Genomic DNA, 15,907 nt, shown 5'->3' on the forward strand with positions numbered 1-15,907 from the left:
TGATAGTTTTATCTGATGGTGGTTCATCAGATGGTGGACCTATCTGATGGTGGTTCTAACTGATTGTGGTTATATCTTATGGTGTCATATCTGATGGTGGTCCTATAGGATGGTGGTTATATCTGATGGTGGTTATATCTCATGTTGTCATATCTGATGGTGGTTATATCTGATGGTGGTTATATCTGATGGTGGTTCTAACTGATGGTGGTTATATCTCATGGTGTCATATCTGATGGTGGTCCTATAGGATGGAGGTTATACCACCTGTTGATAAAGACAGCTGATCCGCATTCTTTATTTATTTATACATTTACACATACATACATACATACGTAAGCTGAATGTTATTTACCTCTTAATGTTAGCTAGATCTTCAAGCTTTAAGTAGGCAACGGAACATCAGTGGTAGCTGATGAAACATTCTACAGGTAGCTTATGAAGCATTATGTGTTGCACTGGAAGTGATGTTTATATGAATGAGTGCAGGATTAACAACAGTGGCTTGGCACCTATATCTTCCCCTGGATGGTCATTAAATGAAGGATATTTTTCTTTGGCTTGCCCACATTTGACCTGCTTCAGTGATACGACTTCTTCAATTCATGCGCCGTATCGCAGCAGAACAGGTGTATTCATACTGAGATGAAATTGCTGACAGGTGGATACATATTTAACAATTATGTGACTTGTGAAGGCAGTTGGTCGCACCACATCTTTGTGAGGGGTTTTACGGTAAGTGGATGAAGACATATTCACTCAACTCTTCAGATTTGTATTTGTAAATCATTTTGAAATCAATGTAAGTTTCTCTCCGACTTCCAGATGATGGACTATCTTGTGTTGATCCATTACATAAAATCCCAATGAAATGAATTTTAATCTGTGGTTTTACCATGACAAAATGTAGAAAAGCCTAAGCCCTGTGAATGTACTAAATATACGTTTCCTTAATGTGGGCCGGCCTGCGCGCATCCAAGAATAATTATTAACTAATGTTCTTATTGCCACATCCTGATGACAAACATAGATATTCTAATCAAACTTAAGTACATTAAATGCCACATTTGATGATGGTTATTCTACAAATCAAACTCTCCGTACACACATTATATAACTGGCTTGGTGTAATAATTTAAATAAAATAAGGTCACGGTTTTCACTTCACCCTAAGAAATACCAAAAGTTATCATAGTTATATCATACAGAGCTTTAACCAAAAGTTTGCTACTCCAGAATGAAGTGAATACAAAACAAATCTGTTATCAGCCAGCCGGGTGGTAGAGCGGTTTACCAGGTTCACCATCTTTAAATCCCGCACAAATAACACAACCCTAATGACTAGCTAAGAACTAAAGAGGCACTAATTGTAGACAGAAAATAGTTTTTCATGCAGAAAAACCGTGACTATCCCAATTTATTCTTTCTGTTCCATTTTGTGATTTCCTTATAATGGGTCATCATTTATTTTGCTTTATGTCTTTGGTAATGTTAATAAATCACGTAATAATGATCGAGACAATAAGTCATTATTAAAAACCTTTGCATTGTTCTCCTACAGCTCTACGTCTATATTATCAATTGGTTGTGTTAACATTGTTCTCAAGGTAACTCATAACACTAAATACCCAAGAGGGAAACAAACCTGATCCAATCACATAGACGATCGGACAGATCAGATAATCGGTGCAGCGCTTCAGTTCACGACCACGACCCAACACCAGTTGTTCTAATTAAGGGCGTATTACATGTTACTGCTCTTTAAAGCATTAGTCAATAATTTACCGAGCATTAATGAAGCCTACTTGGTAAAGTAGGCCAAATCAGAAAGTAGCACAAAACGTTTTTAAGGAGTTAGCACATTTTAAAAACTACACATTGTGACAGAGCCAATCTGAGTTTAAAAGCAATGTGCTCAGTTAGGAATAAGGAATTTAAATTTGTACATACTGAAAACCTCAAAATCTTCAGCAGCCTAATATCAGTAGCTTATGGCCTTCACTTCTAGTCCGTGAGCTTCAGCTGTATCATTTCTTTAGAGGCTAAACTAGAGCTCAGCCGCCTCACTAGTGCATGCATTTATATAGTGTTCGACACTCCGTCTGCTCAGAATCATTCAGTCACGCTAACCCCCATCTGAATAAAATGTAAAAATCAAATCCAATCATAAAAAATTTCAGAAGTATCCTTAAAAGAAGTAAGCAAACATGGAGGTGGTTGAGCCGGAGCCACAATTGAGCTAACGATGCTAACAGTGCTAACAGTGTGAACCTGAGGGGGGTGACGGAGAGTCGGGGTCACACTTCTGCATGGCCGCTATCGCACAGCCTGTCTGTAAGAAGTGGGTGTAGTCGGCCTGACGTCACCCATCGGTTTGTGGAGCTTTTCTGAAGCCTCACGTTCCATCTTCCATTCAGGCCGAAGGAAAGGACCAACATCTAATATCGTATATAGAACCTTGGAGGAACATTATGGCCAAAGCTTTTGATCCACGGGTGCAATCGTATACCTACCGAAGTATGTGGTGCTCTGTGACTGTTACGACTGTCCTGAGGTGCAATAATCCAAAACATTAAAGTATACAAACACAAAGAAATGTCTCATGTTTAACAGCATGGTTCCAATGACAACCATCTCAAAGTCTTTGGTGACATTTGCATGTGTGGTTTTGTGTAAGGGGAAGTGGGGGGTGCTGCAGCGGTTTAAGCTGCAGAGAAATTGGATCTGATGGAGTCCTCTCGCAACTGACGGTGCTTCCCATTGTCACACTCTTCACTGTGCGTGCGACGCACAATGGTAATCTTGTAGTTTTTTCTGCAGAGAAAAAAAAGGCTGTTTTTCACGGCAAAGCTTTTCATTTTTCATAAAATCCTACCGACAAAAATCAATAAGAGTCAGGGATTGGAAAAAACATTCTTAGCAGTTATTTGATCACAACTTTTGTTTTAAAAGTCCACTACATTTTGCCAAGTGACTCTTGACTTTTGAAGCTAAATTCAAATACGCAGTTTAAATAATATTTTTTGATTACAGTCTGTTTCCAGCCTGTGTCATTTAGTGACTTTGTCCTTTGCAGTGAATGATATGCCCGGTCACAGCTACAGGGTTGGTAAGAAGGAGGACAAAAACTAACAATATGGATGGCCGATTCACAAAAACAAGTCCGAAAGTGTAGTAAAGGAATTTTAAATCTCCTATTTGATTCATTTCTGATTAACTTAGAGGGCATAACACAGCAACCAAAACACAAGGGCAAAAGAGCACAAAAGATCAAATACTTGCTTTGTCTGTATAAACATTAACCAGCAGCAACGCGCAGCACAAGAGCGCGTCGGCTGCGTGCCGAGGAGTCATCGTCCAATACAAACCTTCATCTTCCAATTTGAGTCCCACCCGATGCCATCATATCGGCTCAATCAACGTTGTGCTTTGTGAATTGTGTTTTCTCTTTTGCTGTTGTATTTTCACCTTGCGACCACCGTACAGAGTCTAAGACCCTAACACAACCAACCCTAACCCCCTAACCCTAACACAACCAACCCTAACCCTAACATAACCAACCCTGACCCCCTAACCCTAACACAACCAACCCTAACCCTAACATAACCAACCCTAACCCCCTAACCCTAACACAACCAACCCTAACACTAACACAACCAACCCTAACCCCCTAACGCCACCAACCCTAACCCTAACCCCCTAACCCAACAACATTAGCAGACATAAATGACTTACTCTTACCTGAAAAAGAAGAATGCTACAAGCATTGCAGTTCCCAGAACAGCTCCCACTATGACTCCAGTCAAAGCTGATACTCCCAGTCCACCTGAGTGGAAGAGCAGATGTTGGTAGAAGACATGTACTGTGTCATACAGACCGTAGATAAACATAGCGAGTCACCTCCACAGGTGTCCCTATACTGGGGTGTTCATTTACATGATTTCTCTGCTATCTCTGCGTGTGGTCGATGTCTTCCTCTCAGGGTGAAATGGTCTGTGTTGAAGGCAGGAAGCAGCTGAAAAGTTCCATTTGCACCAAAGTAGTTGGCCACCACCTGTGAGTGAGTACACCAGATTATCATCCAGTTCAATCCCCATGCGCATGTTAGGGATGGTGTCACAGCCTTTTCTCACCTCATAGGTTCCTGCTTCCACATTCGTCATTGCCATCAAAGAGAAATCTCCATTTCTGTCTCCATTGGCATCTATTGATACCTGGCCGGCAATCCCTGTCGCCCCCCCGGAAAACAAAGAGAACATCACTTAGATCAAACTCCCAAGACAATGTTGGAACATATGTCTACTAGCGTGGAAAAATATTTCATTCATGTGACATTTTGCTTGCTAACATGCATTTAATTCATCTTTTATAGAGCTGCACGTCCACATGCAGTTCATTTTAAAATAGTTAATATTGCTCAATACCTCAATGCTCACAGCCATATTTTATTAAAGAAATACCAACCCCACATTTTAAAAATGCAGAAACAAACCGTTCTTACATACACTTAATCCATGAAAACTTGGTGAATCCAAGTCGAAATCCAATAATCCTAAAAACAAACAATCTGTCTGAGGGGAATCACAGCACAACTACTGCTTGTTAGACTAAACAGCCCCCAGCAACCTGTCATCACAAGGCGACCCTATCGCACACCATATGGAGAGCACAAACTCAATGTTTGCAATAAACAAAGTGAGAAGTCGGGTGGCTGAGATCAACAGGGAACCGTTGATGCAGCCATACAACCAGCACACTTGACCCCCAGCTTCTCTGCGGACCCCCCGTGCATCGAGGCAAGTCCGCCTCAAGCTTCCCTTCCGTCCTTTTCCTTCGGTATATCCCGGGGCTCCGGCGACATTATCAACACATCCTTTGGGAAGACTCCGTGTGAGTTGTGTGTTTTACCTTCAAAAGTTCTGTTCCACATGCGTGAGATGACCTCGGTTCCGTTCCTCTTACTGTATCCGTTCTTCATGGCCTCATGCAAGGCGATGGCATACAGCAGCATGGCATCGTGGAACCCCTCCACAAACATGTTCACCTGAAATGGAACGTTTAGCTTGATTAAGGTTGTGCTGCGTGAACGGATGACATGAATGCAGACCTCTCATACGTACACTTCCGCAGTCTTTGCAGTCATGATACCCGGCTTTCTCCATTTCCATGGAGAAGTTTTCAAACTCGGGCTTGACCGTCCTGAGCAGCGTCAACGTGTTCAGTGAAGCGTAGGCTTGCCTCGCATCGTTGTCATATTTATCCCCTCTCTTCCACGAACCGTTGCCTAGAGTTTGGATTGTAAAAGACACAACAAGGAGCTAAGTAGCCAACCACAGTCCGGCAGAGCGCCGAGGCCTTTTGGTGCCAAAAACATTTAGAAAATAAAGTGAAAACCAAAACATTTCACAAATTCAGAGGCCAATTGCTCAGTTACTTGTTGTTTCTATGGTTTTAAAAAGTAGGCTGGGGGCCAGAGCCTTCAGTTATCAAGCTCCTCTTTTGTGGAACAAGGTTCCACTGTCAGTCTGGAGGGCATCTTCGGTCAGCTCTTTTAAAGTAAAACTTAAAACGTTCCTCTTTGATTCTGCCTATAGTTAGGGCTGGCTCAGGTCAGCCCGGACCAGCCCTTAGTTAAGCTGCTATAGGCTAAGACTGCTGGGGGACTTCTTAGGACACACCGAGCTCCTCTCTCACTGACGCCTGCTGCTGCCATCATCATCATCATTATTATTTTAAATATTATTCATATTACTGTCATCATAAACGAACATTACCCTCTCCTAAAGTCTCTGTGCTCTCCCTCCCCACAGGCTCCTGTGGATGGTGGTTCTATCTGATGGTGGTTCTATGTGATGGTGGTTCTATGCGATGGTGGTTCTATCTGCTGGTGGTTCTATGCGATGGTGGTTCTATGCGATGGTGGTTCTATGCGATGGTGGTTCTATGTGATGGTGGTTCTATGTGATGGTGGTTCTATGCGATGGTGGTTCTATGCGATGGTGGTTCTATCTGACGGTGGTTCTATGCAACGGTGGTTCTATGCGATGGTGGTTCTATGCGATGGTGGTTCTATGTGATGGTGGTTGTATGTGATGGTGGTTCTATGTGATGGTGGTTCTATGTGATGGTGGGGGTCCCTGCAGTGGTCCTGCTGTGCGTCTGGTTTACTACTCACAATTACTTGAATCATTTCTGTCATATAGTCTCATGTATTGTACATTGTTCATTCTGTACACATGACATCATTGTAGTCTGTCCATCAGGAGACGGATCCTCCTCTAACGTTCTCACTGAGGTTCCTTCCTTTTTTCATCTTGGAAGGGTTTTTAAATTTTTTGGGGAGTTTTTCCTGTGCCGATGGAGGGTTTCGGGGCAGAGGATCATATGTGCACAGACTGTAAAGCCCTCTGAGGCAAATTTGTAATTTGCGATTTTGGGCTATAAAAAATAAAATGAATTGAATTGTTTTCGGTTCAATATGTGCATTTATCTGTTATCAGTAATATCTCATTGAGTTACAAAACTGTCCCCACCAGACCACGGCTCTAGAGAGAGACTTTCACATTTATATTCTATGTGACACGGGCGTAGTTCGTGAGTGGAGGAGTATTCCGCTGCAACGTGCACCCCCACCTCTTAAAGGATGTATCGCTATCTAACTGCCCGGTTTCCCTCCTATTTGCAGTGTGCACATTACTTCACCAGCCATGTTCATTGGTATTGCGTGATCAAGAAATGTGCCCTTATGTGTGGGTCTCAGAGGGGGGTCCTGGAGGGTCCCTCGGAAGACTTTCGCAAAATCGCAAAAGGAAACATGTTGGCAAATAAACAAAGCGGATGCTTTCAGCAAAAAGACAAAGAGGAGCATTGTTAATAATATTACCAACTATTATCAATTATACTTAACTTGCAGCTCTGAGTCTGGTCGTCACCAACTTTTTATAGACATTTGAAAGAGCAGCTAATCTGTCGCTGTGCACGTATGTACGGACTACAAAGCAGAAGATTCAAAATAAGCATTTCAATATGTGGTGTTGACTTTACCATAAAAGGAGGCGTTGAACAGCTCAACATTAAAGAACATATAATTGCCGTTGGTCAGCCGTCGTCTGTGTGCAGCCAGCATGATCTCTCGTATTCTGTCCGCTCCCATGCACATGATCACCACTGCAGCAAAACACACACACACACACACAGTTAGAGTCAAGTCATCAGTCTGCATAAATTCCACATGAAAACGAAAAGCTTTAGTAACATATTTATTGACTCCATAACAAAATCAAATGAAAAAAAACAGTTATCCTCAGTTAATTATTCATGTTGGTGGAAGGTGTGACACTTTTGGGGGAATGAATCCTGAAATAGAAAAAGTGCGTTAAGCAGAATCCATGTAAAAGTCCTTTGTAATTTATAAAGAATTCAACAGAATAAACCGACCCAATCGCCTCAGTAGCATTCTGACAGAGCACTTTAACAAATATCATTCCAAATATTACTCTAATTGGCAGAAAATAGAACAATTAACATTGTCTTTGCTTTGACATTGTGACCCAATACAACCACTACAAAGTTGATATGTATATATAAATATATATTGTAATGTTATTCTGAAAGTACTACATAGTCTGTTTAGGATAAGTTTTTAAAAGAGTAAACATAAATGAAGATTCTTTAGTGTAAAGCCACAAATAATGAAAAAACACTCAATTTAAGCCACTAAATCTTTTTTTTTTCTTAAATTTTAAGCAAAGTAAGAAATCAGGGAAACGTGTTGAAAGAAAGGGATAAAAAAATCATTATTACTAAAACTAAAAACTTTATTCATGCCTTTGACGTGAAGGAGTTGCGACTGAGCGATTTGAATGTCAGTGACGGGCCGGTGGCACATGGTGTGTGTACAGTGGGGATTAATACCTCTGCAGTAAAGGAAGGTTCCATTGACCCCCCACAGGTCCATATTGAGGAGCACCCATTGAACAGCGTGGCCGCTAGCTCTCCTGGAGGGGCCCGCTTGTCGCATGTGGAGTTTGTAACCGTTTGCATCCGTCATCTTTGCAAAAGAGCAACTTGCATGCGAGGCACAAGGCCTCAGTTGGTCCGTTAACCGTTTAGCGTAGCGGGGCGGCTGCCCTGCAGAACTACTTCCTAAATTATTATCCATAAAACCCTGAAGAGAAGGCTGAAGGGAGACAGACGCTTTCAAAGAATTTCTTCATGTGCTTCCACGAGGCTCTCTGAGAAAGAGGCCGTGCTGCCAACTGCCTCCCCAGTGATGAAAATCCAGCGACCTGAAACTTTTTCTCAGCTCAGTTTGTTTTGAAAACTCAACATTTTCAAATCATGTGCAAAAAAAGGCTGGAAAAAAAAGGTCCCCCGGTTGATATAGACTTTTCCTTTGGCGATTAAAAGTAAATAAACCGACAAACTGGGCCCGCAGTTGAAAAAGTCCAGCGTCCCGTGTTAATAAGGAAGATTCAGAGTCCTGCTGGAACATTCCTCACAACTCTGTCACTTGAGGGTGAACACACCTCCTGAAAAATCCCTTGAGTCAGTGGGACAAACTTCACCTCAGTGCTGCCAGCACTATAGCACCCTTTAATTGCACTGGGCTGCACACACACTACTGGCCCTTGTGCGTGCTCGGCAGCGCTCGCAGCCAGCAATATTTCAAACTTCTTGATTTTTCCTCTTTTGCTCGTTACAAATGAACTCAGGAGTGGGGCAGCATGAGGCCCGGGGCCCCCTCAGTGGCCGCAGTGTACTGGGGGCAGGGGGGCTGTCGTGGACTACTCCTGAAAAGACAACAGCAAGTACACGTGTTGTCAGAGAGCGGAAGGGGACGAGAAGAGGGACGCTGATGCAGCAGCTCACAACCTTCAGTCAGAAGATACGGACTCGGAAACACCAACCACCCTGAGACCGGAGCTTCCTCTACACCGAATATCTCAGTCATACATCCCAAGTGTTTGTTAATAAGAGCGTGGTCATCAGAGTTTTTATATCCAGGGATTACAGGAGAGATGTATTCATGTGCAAATCTTACAATACGCATTATTATTATTGAAAATAATACTTCTAATCCTTCTAATACTCCGAATAGATGCTTCTGTTCAGTGAGAGAATGAATGGAAACTTTTCTCTGGCTACTCGCTGTTTGTTGTGTTTGTGTATCACTGATTGTGTGAAAGTGGATGCTGGCGGTTGTGTTGACTCTCGCGTTGCCTCTGAGGGGTTCCCCACTGTGACACCACGGCACCATGAATATACAGCAGCCCTGATGTCAATACATGGCTCCACAAGTCTGCTTTTTATGCTGAATTCTTCACATACTAAAAACTTGGCAATGACGCAGCGTTTCACTTACAGTATGAGGTCTGGTTTAAGGTGCCATAAACCCCTGAAACCCAAGCATTGATTTTACTCCTCTAGATGTTTTTGCTCCTCTTTATGTCTTTAGAAATCCTCTGGTGAAGAAGGTTTGTTTTGGACTCTGGGGTTTTGAGGATTTAGTGAAAATGTTGCCAAATTGCAACTTCTTAGCGATTAAAAATATAACCACTTTGATTTGAACAAAGTAAATGGACTACTCGACATCAGGGATTCAATGACAACAACCCCGACTCCTGCAAATTTATCGGCATCAATATTAAGACCTCAAATAAGACACTCGGCGTCGGGGAGGAGAGAGACACAAACACAGGACTGACCCAGGAGGCCGCTGTCCGTTTCCCGGACAAACCCCCGTTACAACGCTATGAACCCAAACCGCGACCTCTCCTGAACTTAACCAATTTGTGTGAAGTCAACCATGTTGGAAGTACATTTTAAAGAGAGAAAACATCCGCTATAACGAGTGGAGGCTAACTGCTGAGAGCTGCGCAAAATCGTCCGAAATCTGCTTTAAAAAACAAAAAAAGTCTGAACCGGACTGTGTTCCATCGCGTCCTGTTCTCGTCCACGTGCAACGTGATTATACGTGCACAGCCTGCGGCGCTGCCTTCGCCAGACCTGTTGGACACAATCTGAAGATTTATTACAGCTGGGTCGGACTTTTATGGTTTTGGCCATCGTTCATAGAGGTTACGAGGTTATGATAACCTTGTAAAAGTTAATTACTGAGATTATGTGGAGCACGGTGACGTCTCTCACACAGCTCGGAAAAAAACAACCATTTCCTCTGCTTTTCTAAATCCTTTCAATTGGAGGTAAAAAGCAAAGACGTGTGAAAGTGAGAACACATTAAAAGTTTGCTACAAAACAGAAAACTGTGCCCATAACTCCCACAAGACACCACGGCATGGAGCAGCCGGAGTTCCAACCGCCAACCTTCCCGGCGCACCGCTCTGCTCCACCGTCGCTCCCCTAGATTACATTTGATATTTAAACACATGCAATCTACTCATTATCACAGAGTAGAGCTCGCATCATGATGCAAATCAATGCAACCTACGTTGACTTCAGCCGTCAGCTTCGTTCCAAGCAGGAGGATGTCAGGGATGGCGCCCCGGAACAGTCTCACCGAAGATCATATTTTGGTTATTTTTGACCAAAAAAAAAAGCATACACAATGTACATTTCTGTATTTTCTACCATGAGCTGAATGTTCAGTTGTCAGTCAAAGCGACACTGAGAAGCTCTTGTATTTAAACACATCACGTTATACGACACGGTGGAGAGAAATAACTGCGACGCTTCAAGGCATCAGATCCCCGATGCTACTGGACGTGCCCACAGGGGGAGTGTGTGCCGCTGTCCCAGGTGCTGAAACGCAGCGGATCAATAGACTCCTCGTGTATCAATGATACGTGAACACACAACAAAGAAAAGCAGCATTTAGTCACCTGAAGAACGTACGCCAACAGCAATAATTATCGTTGTGCCAAACGACCCAAAGAGTTAGAAATAGTCCAATAATAAACAATGAATGTGATTATGAAACCGATATCAGAAACCGGATTTCTGTGACTTGGTAGGGTTTTAGGGGGAAAAAAAGAGGTCTTGCACTCTCATTTGTCATTTGGTTTCCGGGCAGAGGGTCCGAACCAAGTAACACTTCAAGAAGCCTGAAAGTATTTTGATCATAAAAACATCTTTTTTAAAGAAGGACCGAACAGACACCTGTGGAGGTCTGGGTTGTGTCCCCGAATGCTCGACAAATGACGCCCAAATCTTCTGCGTTAAATAAGGAAAACCACTGGATGCCAGAATGCAGAACGACTCGCTGCACTCAAAGGAAACGAATACACGATGAGCTACAATCACAGCATGTGTCTATCAAACATGTCGGCATTTAGTTAGATATGGCCGTAACCCCTTTTTTGTGAGGTTTGCACTGACCTTTGACCCCCACACTGTGACCGGCGTACCTCTTTGTGCCAAAGTGGAATCAATCCCCCGCAGACGTTCCTGAGACTTTGCAGACAGACGGACTCGTGAAAGAAAGTACTGACAACCTGAAATCATAAAGCCTCCGGGAAGCTTTAAAAGCAACACGTGTGCAGTTGGTTCCGGCTTTCACAGAACAGTCCCGTCCAACAGAGGCTACGCACAACGCCTGAGTGCAACAACCCTGAAGGACACGGCCAGTGGGAGGCCGAGGACATAGTTTACCACATCGCTTTGGCAGCCCCATTATGCCCGTGCACATGTTAACGCAGGTTCCTCGGGCTGCCGGCGGTTCATGTCGATCGTGTTCTGCATACGTCAGTGAGCATTTACACAGAGGTGGACCCCAGCAACGCCCCCCCCCCATCCCCCATAACGGGCTCGGATTCTGATGAGAAGCTGTCCAATCGTTGCAGAAACCCTTCAAGTGCTCTCAGTTGAGCACCTGCTGTGCCAGGAATACTAATTCCCCGCCATCAGGTGCACTTTGTGCCTCTGCAGCATTTAACATGTCACACGGATGCTAATTTATACAGCCTTAACTTCAGTTTAGTTACTCATAAATACGTGATTGGACCATGTGAAATGGTGCAGAATGAGACCACGGCCAATTATTAAGCGTGACTAACCAATGTGGCTCCAGTCTGTGGTATGGATGTGCAGAGATATCAGCATGTCGGTATCAGCAGATAAAAGAAATGAAATTTAGAATTAAAAGAAGAATAGAAATTTACATTTCACTCAATTTGCATTCTCACTAGTGGCCATCAGGGGGCGACTCCAGTGGTGGCAAAAAGTTGCGACCTCTTTGAGGATTCTGCTGTCAAATGTGCGAGTAACACAAGGCAACAATTCGCTCAGCTCTTCTACTCTTAAGTCACTGCAGGCATTTTTTCAGCTAATGTTGATGAAAAAAAGCAGGTCATATGAGCCAGAAGGATACGTTAGAATACTGTGGTGTTTGACTGAAAACTACAGTAACACCCTGAAAAGATTCTCACACTGAACAGAAATTCAATTTTCCAATTTGAGCTATTTAAAAAATAACTGCTGTTTTTATCACTGTGAAGTTGGTTTAATAAACGCTGAGAATCGGACAATATGAAACACAACTCACCGTACTTACTGTAACTGTCAGTAAGCAGCCAGAGACTCTCACAAATAGAAAGCATGAAAAGCAGCATGTTTTTATAGGATTCCCTTTGAAACTTTCATATAAACGACAGATTTCATCAGTTACTTTTCATGAGAAAGCACTTTCAATTACTTTACTAACTAAAGCGTAAAAAAGTCATTTCTTAATGAACACCAGGAGAAAAACTGTTCTGCTCAAATAACACTCGAAATTGTCAATGCGTTTCTTTTATTTGGACTGAAACGCGAAGCCACTTGAGGAACGACCCACCGTTTCCTCCAGAAGCGTCTTCTTATAGCAACACATTTCCCATTCGCAGTCTGTATTTTCTACTGACCATAGTGAGAAGTGGGAAACACTGCGGACTGGATGATTTGAAAGAAAACACTGTTTAACATGATTTCCTTTATTTATTTTTTCCCCAATCTCACTTTAACTGTTATTTGTTTAGTGAAAACTGCCAGAAACACTCAAGGAAATGCTCAAAACGGAATATTATGAAAGAAGACTTTGTCCAACGTGATTTCCTTTACCAAACTATGTAAACTGAATATTATGCACACAGTATGTTACGTAGTGGAGCTCTGAAGCTGTGACGCTCTCCTCAGGAGCTCAAGTGGCTTCTTCACCTCCCACAAACGTATCGCTTCTTACATTTAGTCTTTTTTCATTTGTTTTATACCACAAATATACATAAATAATTCAGCCATTTTATATTGAATCTTTGTTTTTTCCCTTTCAATTATTTCTGCATGCGTGATTTCATTTACATATTTGATGAACGTGGTTGGATGGGATTAATACTGTCATTGCCAACTGTGCACACGACCATGAAACACTCCACACGTCGCTTATTCAGACAGGAAAAACAATTATTCCACTATGATTTGACAAATTACAAATGACAAATCCCTCACTTTGGTGATTTTTGTTCCATCTCCTTGGACACTTGTTGGCGTTTCTGTCCAGGGACTCGGACAAGAAGCTTGAACTCAATAAGAAATGAGAAGATCTACTTGGTTTGTCGCCATGTGTTCGCAAACTGCTGGATTCGTAAACAGAAAAATAAAAAGTCTCTTTTAAGGACCAGCAGGAAAATATCCCCAAGAAACTGACATATTTATTATATTAGAAGCTTTGAAATAAGTTAAGCATAAGCATGCATTATTTTATCTGAGTTTGTATGCGAACATTGGATGAAGCCAGGCTCAAAATGATTGTTTCATTTTGTTGACCAACAAATCCAGAGGGAATTTTATATATTTCTTATGCTGTCAACAGCCAAATAAATATTCTATTTTCTTCATGTTTTAAGGAATAAAATGCTATATGAATATATCAGACTATGAATGACCCGACACAAAAACGGTGAATATCAACATTCTAAATCTTCATCGCACATTTTTGGATTACAGATGTTCTAAAATGCTGAACGTTGACGTGTAAATGAGGTGTCATCCAACGGCCGCTTCTTGTGAATTTGGCACAGCAGAAAGAAATAAAGGAACGAAATGTGCCCTGTGGATGTTTTCTTTCCACCGGCCTGGAAGGGGACGCGTCATGGGAGCTAAACCTAAAGTTTGCCTGGACGTTGCCTCCACCAACCTTCTGACCTATTTGACCCCCTCAGACGGCACCAGTACCTTCGGTGTCCACGATGTCCTGCAGGAGGTCATCGGTGTCCAGGCGAACCTCCTGCTGGAACGCGTAAATCTTGATGCTGAAGTCGGAGATCAGGTGGTAGACCCCCTCCACCGTGAAGTAGCAGTTGCGCTCCCCCTTGTCGTCCTCGTACACCAGCAGCGCGCTGCTCCACTTGAAGTGCTTGAACATCGCCGCGAACGTCTCCGCCATCTTCACGTAGGACGGCGCGATGCGCGTCAGGTGGGAGTACTCGCCCTGCTTGTCCCCGAAGGCGGCGGCCAGGGCACCTGCCGAGACCACCGGGATGTCCCAGCGGGACGCCAGCCTCACCACCGCCGCCGCCTCGTACTCGCACACCGGCCCCAGGACCAGGTCCGGCTTGCGCACGCACGAGCGGTCCACCATGGCGAACAGGGCATCGTTCACGCAGTCCGAGTCCTCGAAGTGGACGTGGAAGCGGAACCCGGAGTACCGACCCCCGTCCGCCCCCAGCCGCCGCTGCGCGTAAAGGATCGCGGGCTCGACCCGCGTGTGCGAGAACGGGTACGAGTTGTTCCGCGGCAGGAACACCAGCACCTCCACGTCCTCGGTGAGCAGCGTCCCCGCCGGGCTCAGCAGCGCCAGCAGGCACACGCACAGCGCGCCGGAACGGGGCATGATGCGACTCTCCGGGTCCCCAAGCGCCCCCCTCCCCTCCGACCCCCGCACCGCGAAACACTTCTCAATAAACTGTTTTCTTTTGCCCAAGTTGTGCGCGCGTGCGGCGGAGAGCGGAGCGCGCCCCCGTGAATCAACGCCTGCGCACCGATGGCGAGTTAGTGAGTTGGTCTCTTAAGAGACGCGCGTGCGCGTGTTTGGTTCTGCGCTGCATGAACGTCTCGCGGGTGGAGGACGCGATGCGATGCGACGATCCGTCCAGCTCCGCGCGCGCCGCCGGGCTGCGCTCCCGAGGATTTAAAGCGGCTTTTTTTTCACGGTGGCTGCGACGTCATCGCGGCGCTGGCCCCGCCTCCTTCTTAAAGCGACACGCGGCGCCGCCTCCGCCGCCCGACAGGTGGAAACTAACAACAGAGCCGCGTAGATGGACGCGTATGGTTCACGGTGAGTTAAGAAGTTGTCTTTCCATTTTGAAGTTGATTTGAAGACTCGCTATTCATATAAATCATCATAAATCAACGGTTTGCTGCAAATGAAGACAACAGCAAATATAAAATTGTCAAATTGAGTCACAAACCGTTTGTTGTTTTCATTAAACTGCTCCACAGCTGTTGGTGTCCTTGACACCCATTCATAATGATCCAAGCTGTATCTTCCTTTTCCAATTAATCAAAAAATGACATTAAATATTGACATTCTAAATTTTCCATTTTGAAGAAGTAACAAGGGAAGTTTGGAGGAAGCACAGGAAGTGGATTAACAATATTTACACAGTTGAAAAGATCAATAAGTTCAATGAATAATATACATCAAGAAGGTAAACTAACTGATATTTAATAATGCATTTTGTGTATGCGGCTCACTTACTCCTCAATGAGGAGGACAAATCACAGGATGTCAGTCATAAGTACGATGCACAGGCCCTGAAAGCAAAATGAGATCTCATTCAGCGGTTGTTGTGCTGTAGTCCTTTAGTGCCTCGTACCGCAGGAAGTTACACTCCCACCAAGGTCGGATCCTTTCAGGTCAGATCACACGAGTCGGAGGAGAAAACAGAAAGGACTAAAAGGAGAGTGAATGTTGTTC

The 15,907-nt window shown here is 43.9% G+C and overlaps 1 protein-coding gene across 1 annotated transcript; it reads right to left on the bottom strand.

Moving 5' to 3' along the window:
* Positions 1-270: 270 nt before the first annotated feature.
* npr3 (natriuretic peptide receptor 3) lies at positions 271-15,112 on the bottom strand. Its single transcript, XM_040194803.2, has 8 exons — positions 14,164-15,112; positions 7,045-7,167; positions 5,121-5,284; positions 4,909-5,044; positions 4,134-4,228; positions 3,937-4,054; positions 3,742-3,826; positions 271-2,814 (listed from the first exon to the last, which is right to left on the bottom strand). The coding sequence occupies exons 1-8, from the start codon at positions 14,819-14,821 to the stop codon at positions 2,703-2,705; spliced, it is 1,491 nt and encodes a 496-aa protein (XP_040050737.1). The 5' UTR covers positions 14,822-15,112; the 3' UTR covers positions 271-2,702.
* Between the last annotated feature and the right edge of the window lie 795 nt (positions 15,113-15,907).

Source organism: Gasterosteus aculeatus, chromosome 13 (genome assembly GCF_964276395.1).
Source record: "Gasterosteus aculeatus chromosome 13, fGasAcu3.hap1.1, whole genome shotgun sequence".
NCBI lineage: Eukaryota > Metazoa > Chordata > Actinopteri > Perciformes > Gasterosteidae > Gasterosteus > Gasterosteus aculeatus.

Excerpts from the sequence above, each read along its gene's own strand:
- npr3 (XM_040194803.2), bottom strand. The coding sequence starts at position 14,821 with ATGCCCCGTTCCGGCGCGCTGTGCGTGTGCCTGCTGGCGCTGCTGAGC. Across the intron at positions 7,168-14,163 it reads GGACATCGTGGACACCGAAG|TGGTGATCATGTGCATGGGA; the intron begins GTACTGGTGCCG and ends GTTTTGCTGCAG. Across the intron at positions 4,229-4,908 it reads GTGGAACAGAACTTTTGAAG|GGATTGCCGGCCAGGTATCA; the intron begins GTAAAACACACA and ends GGGGGGCGACAG.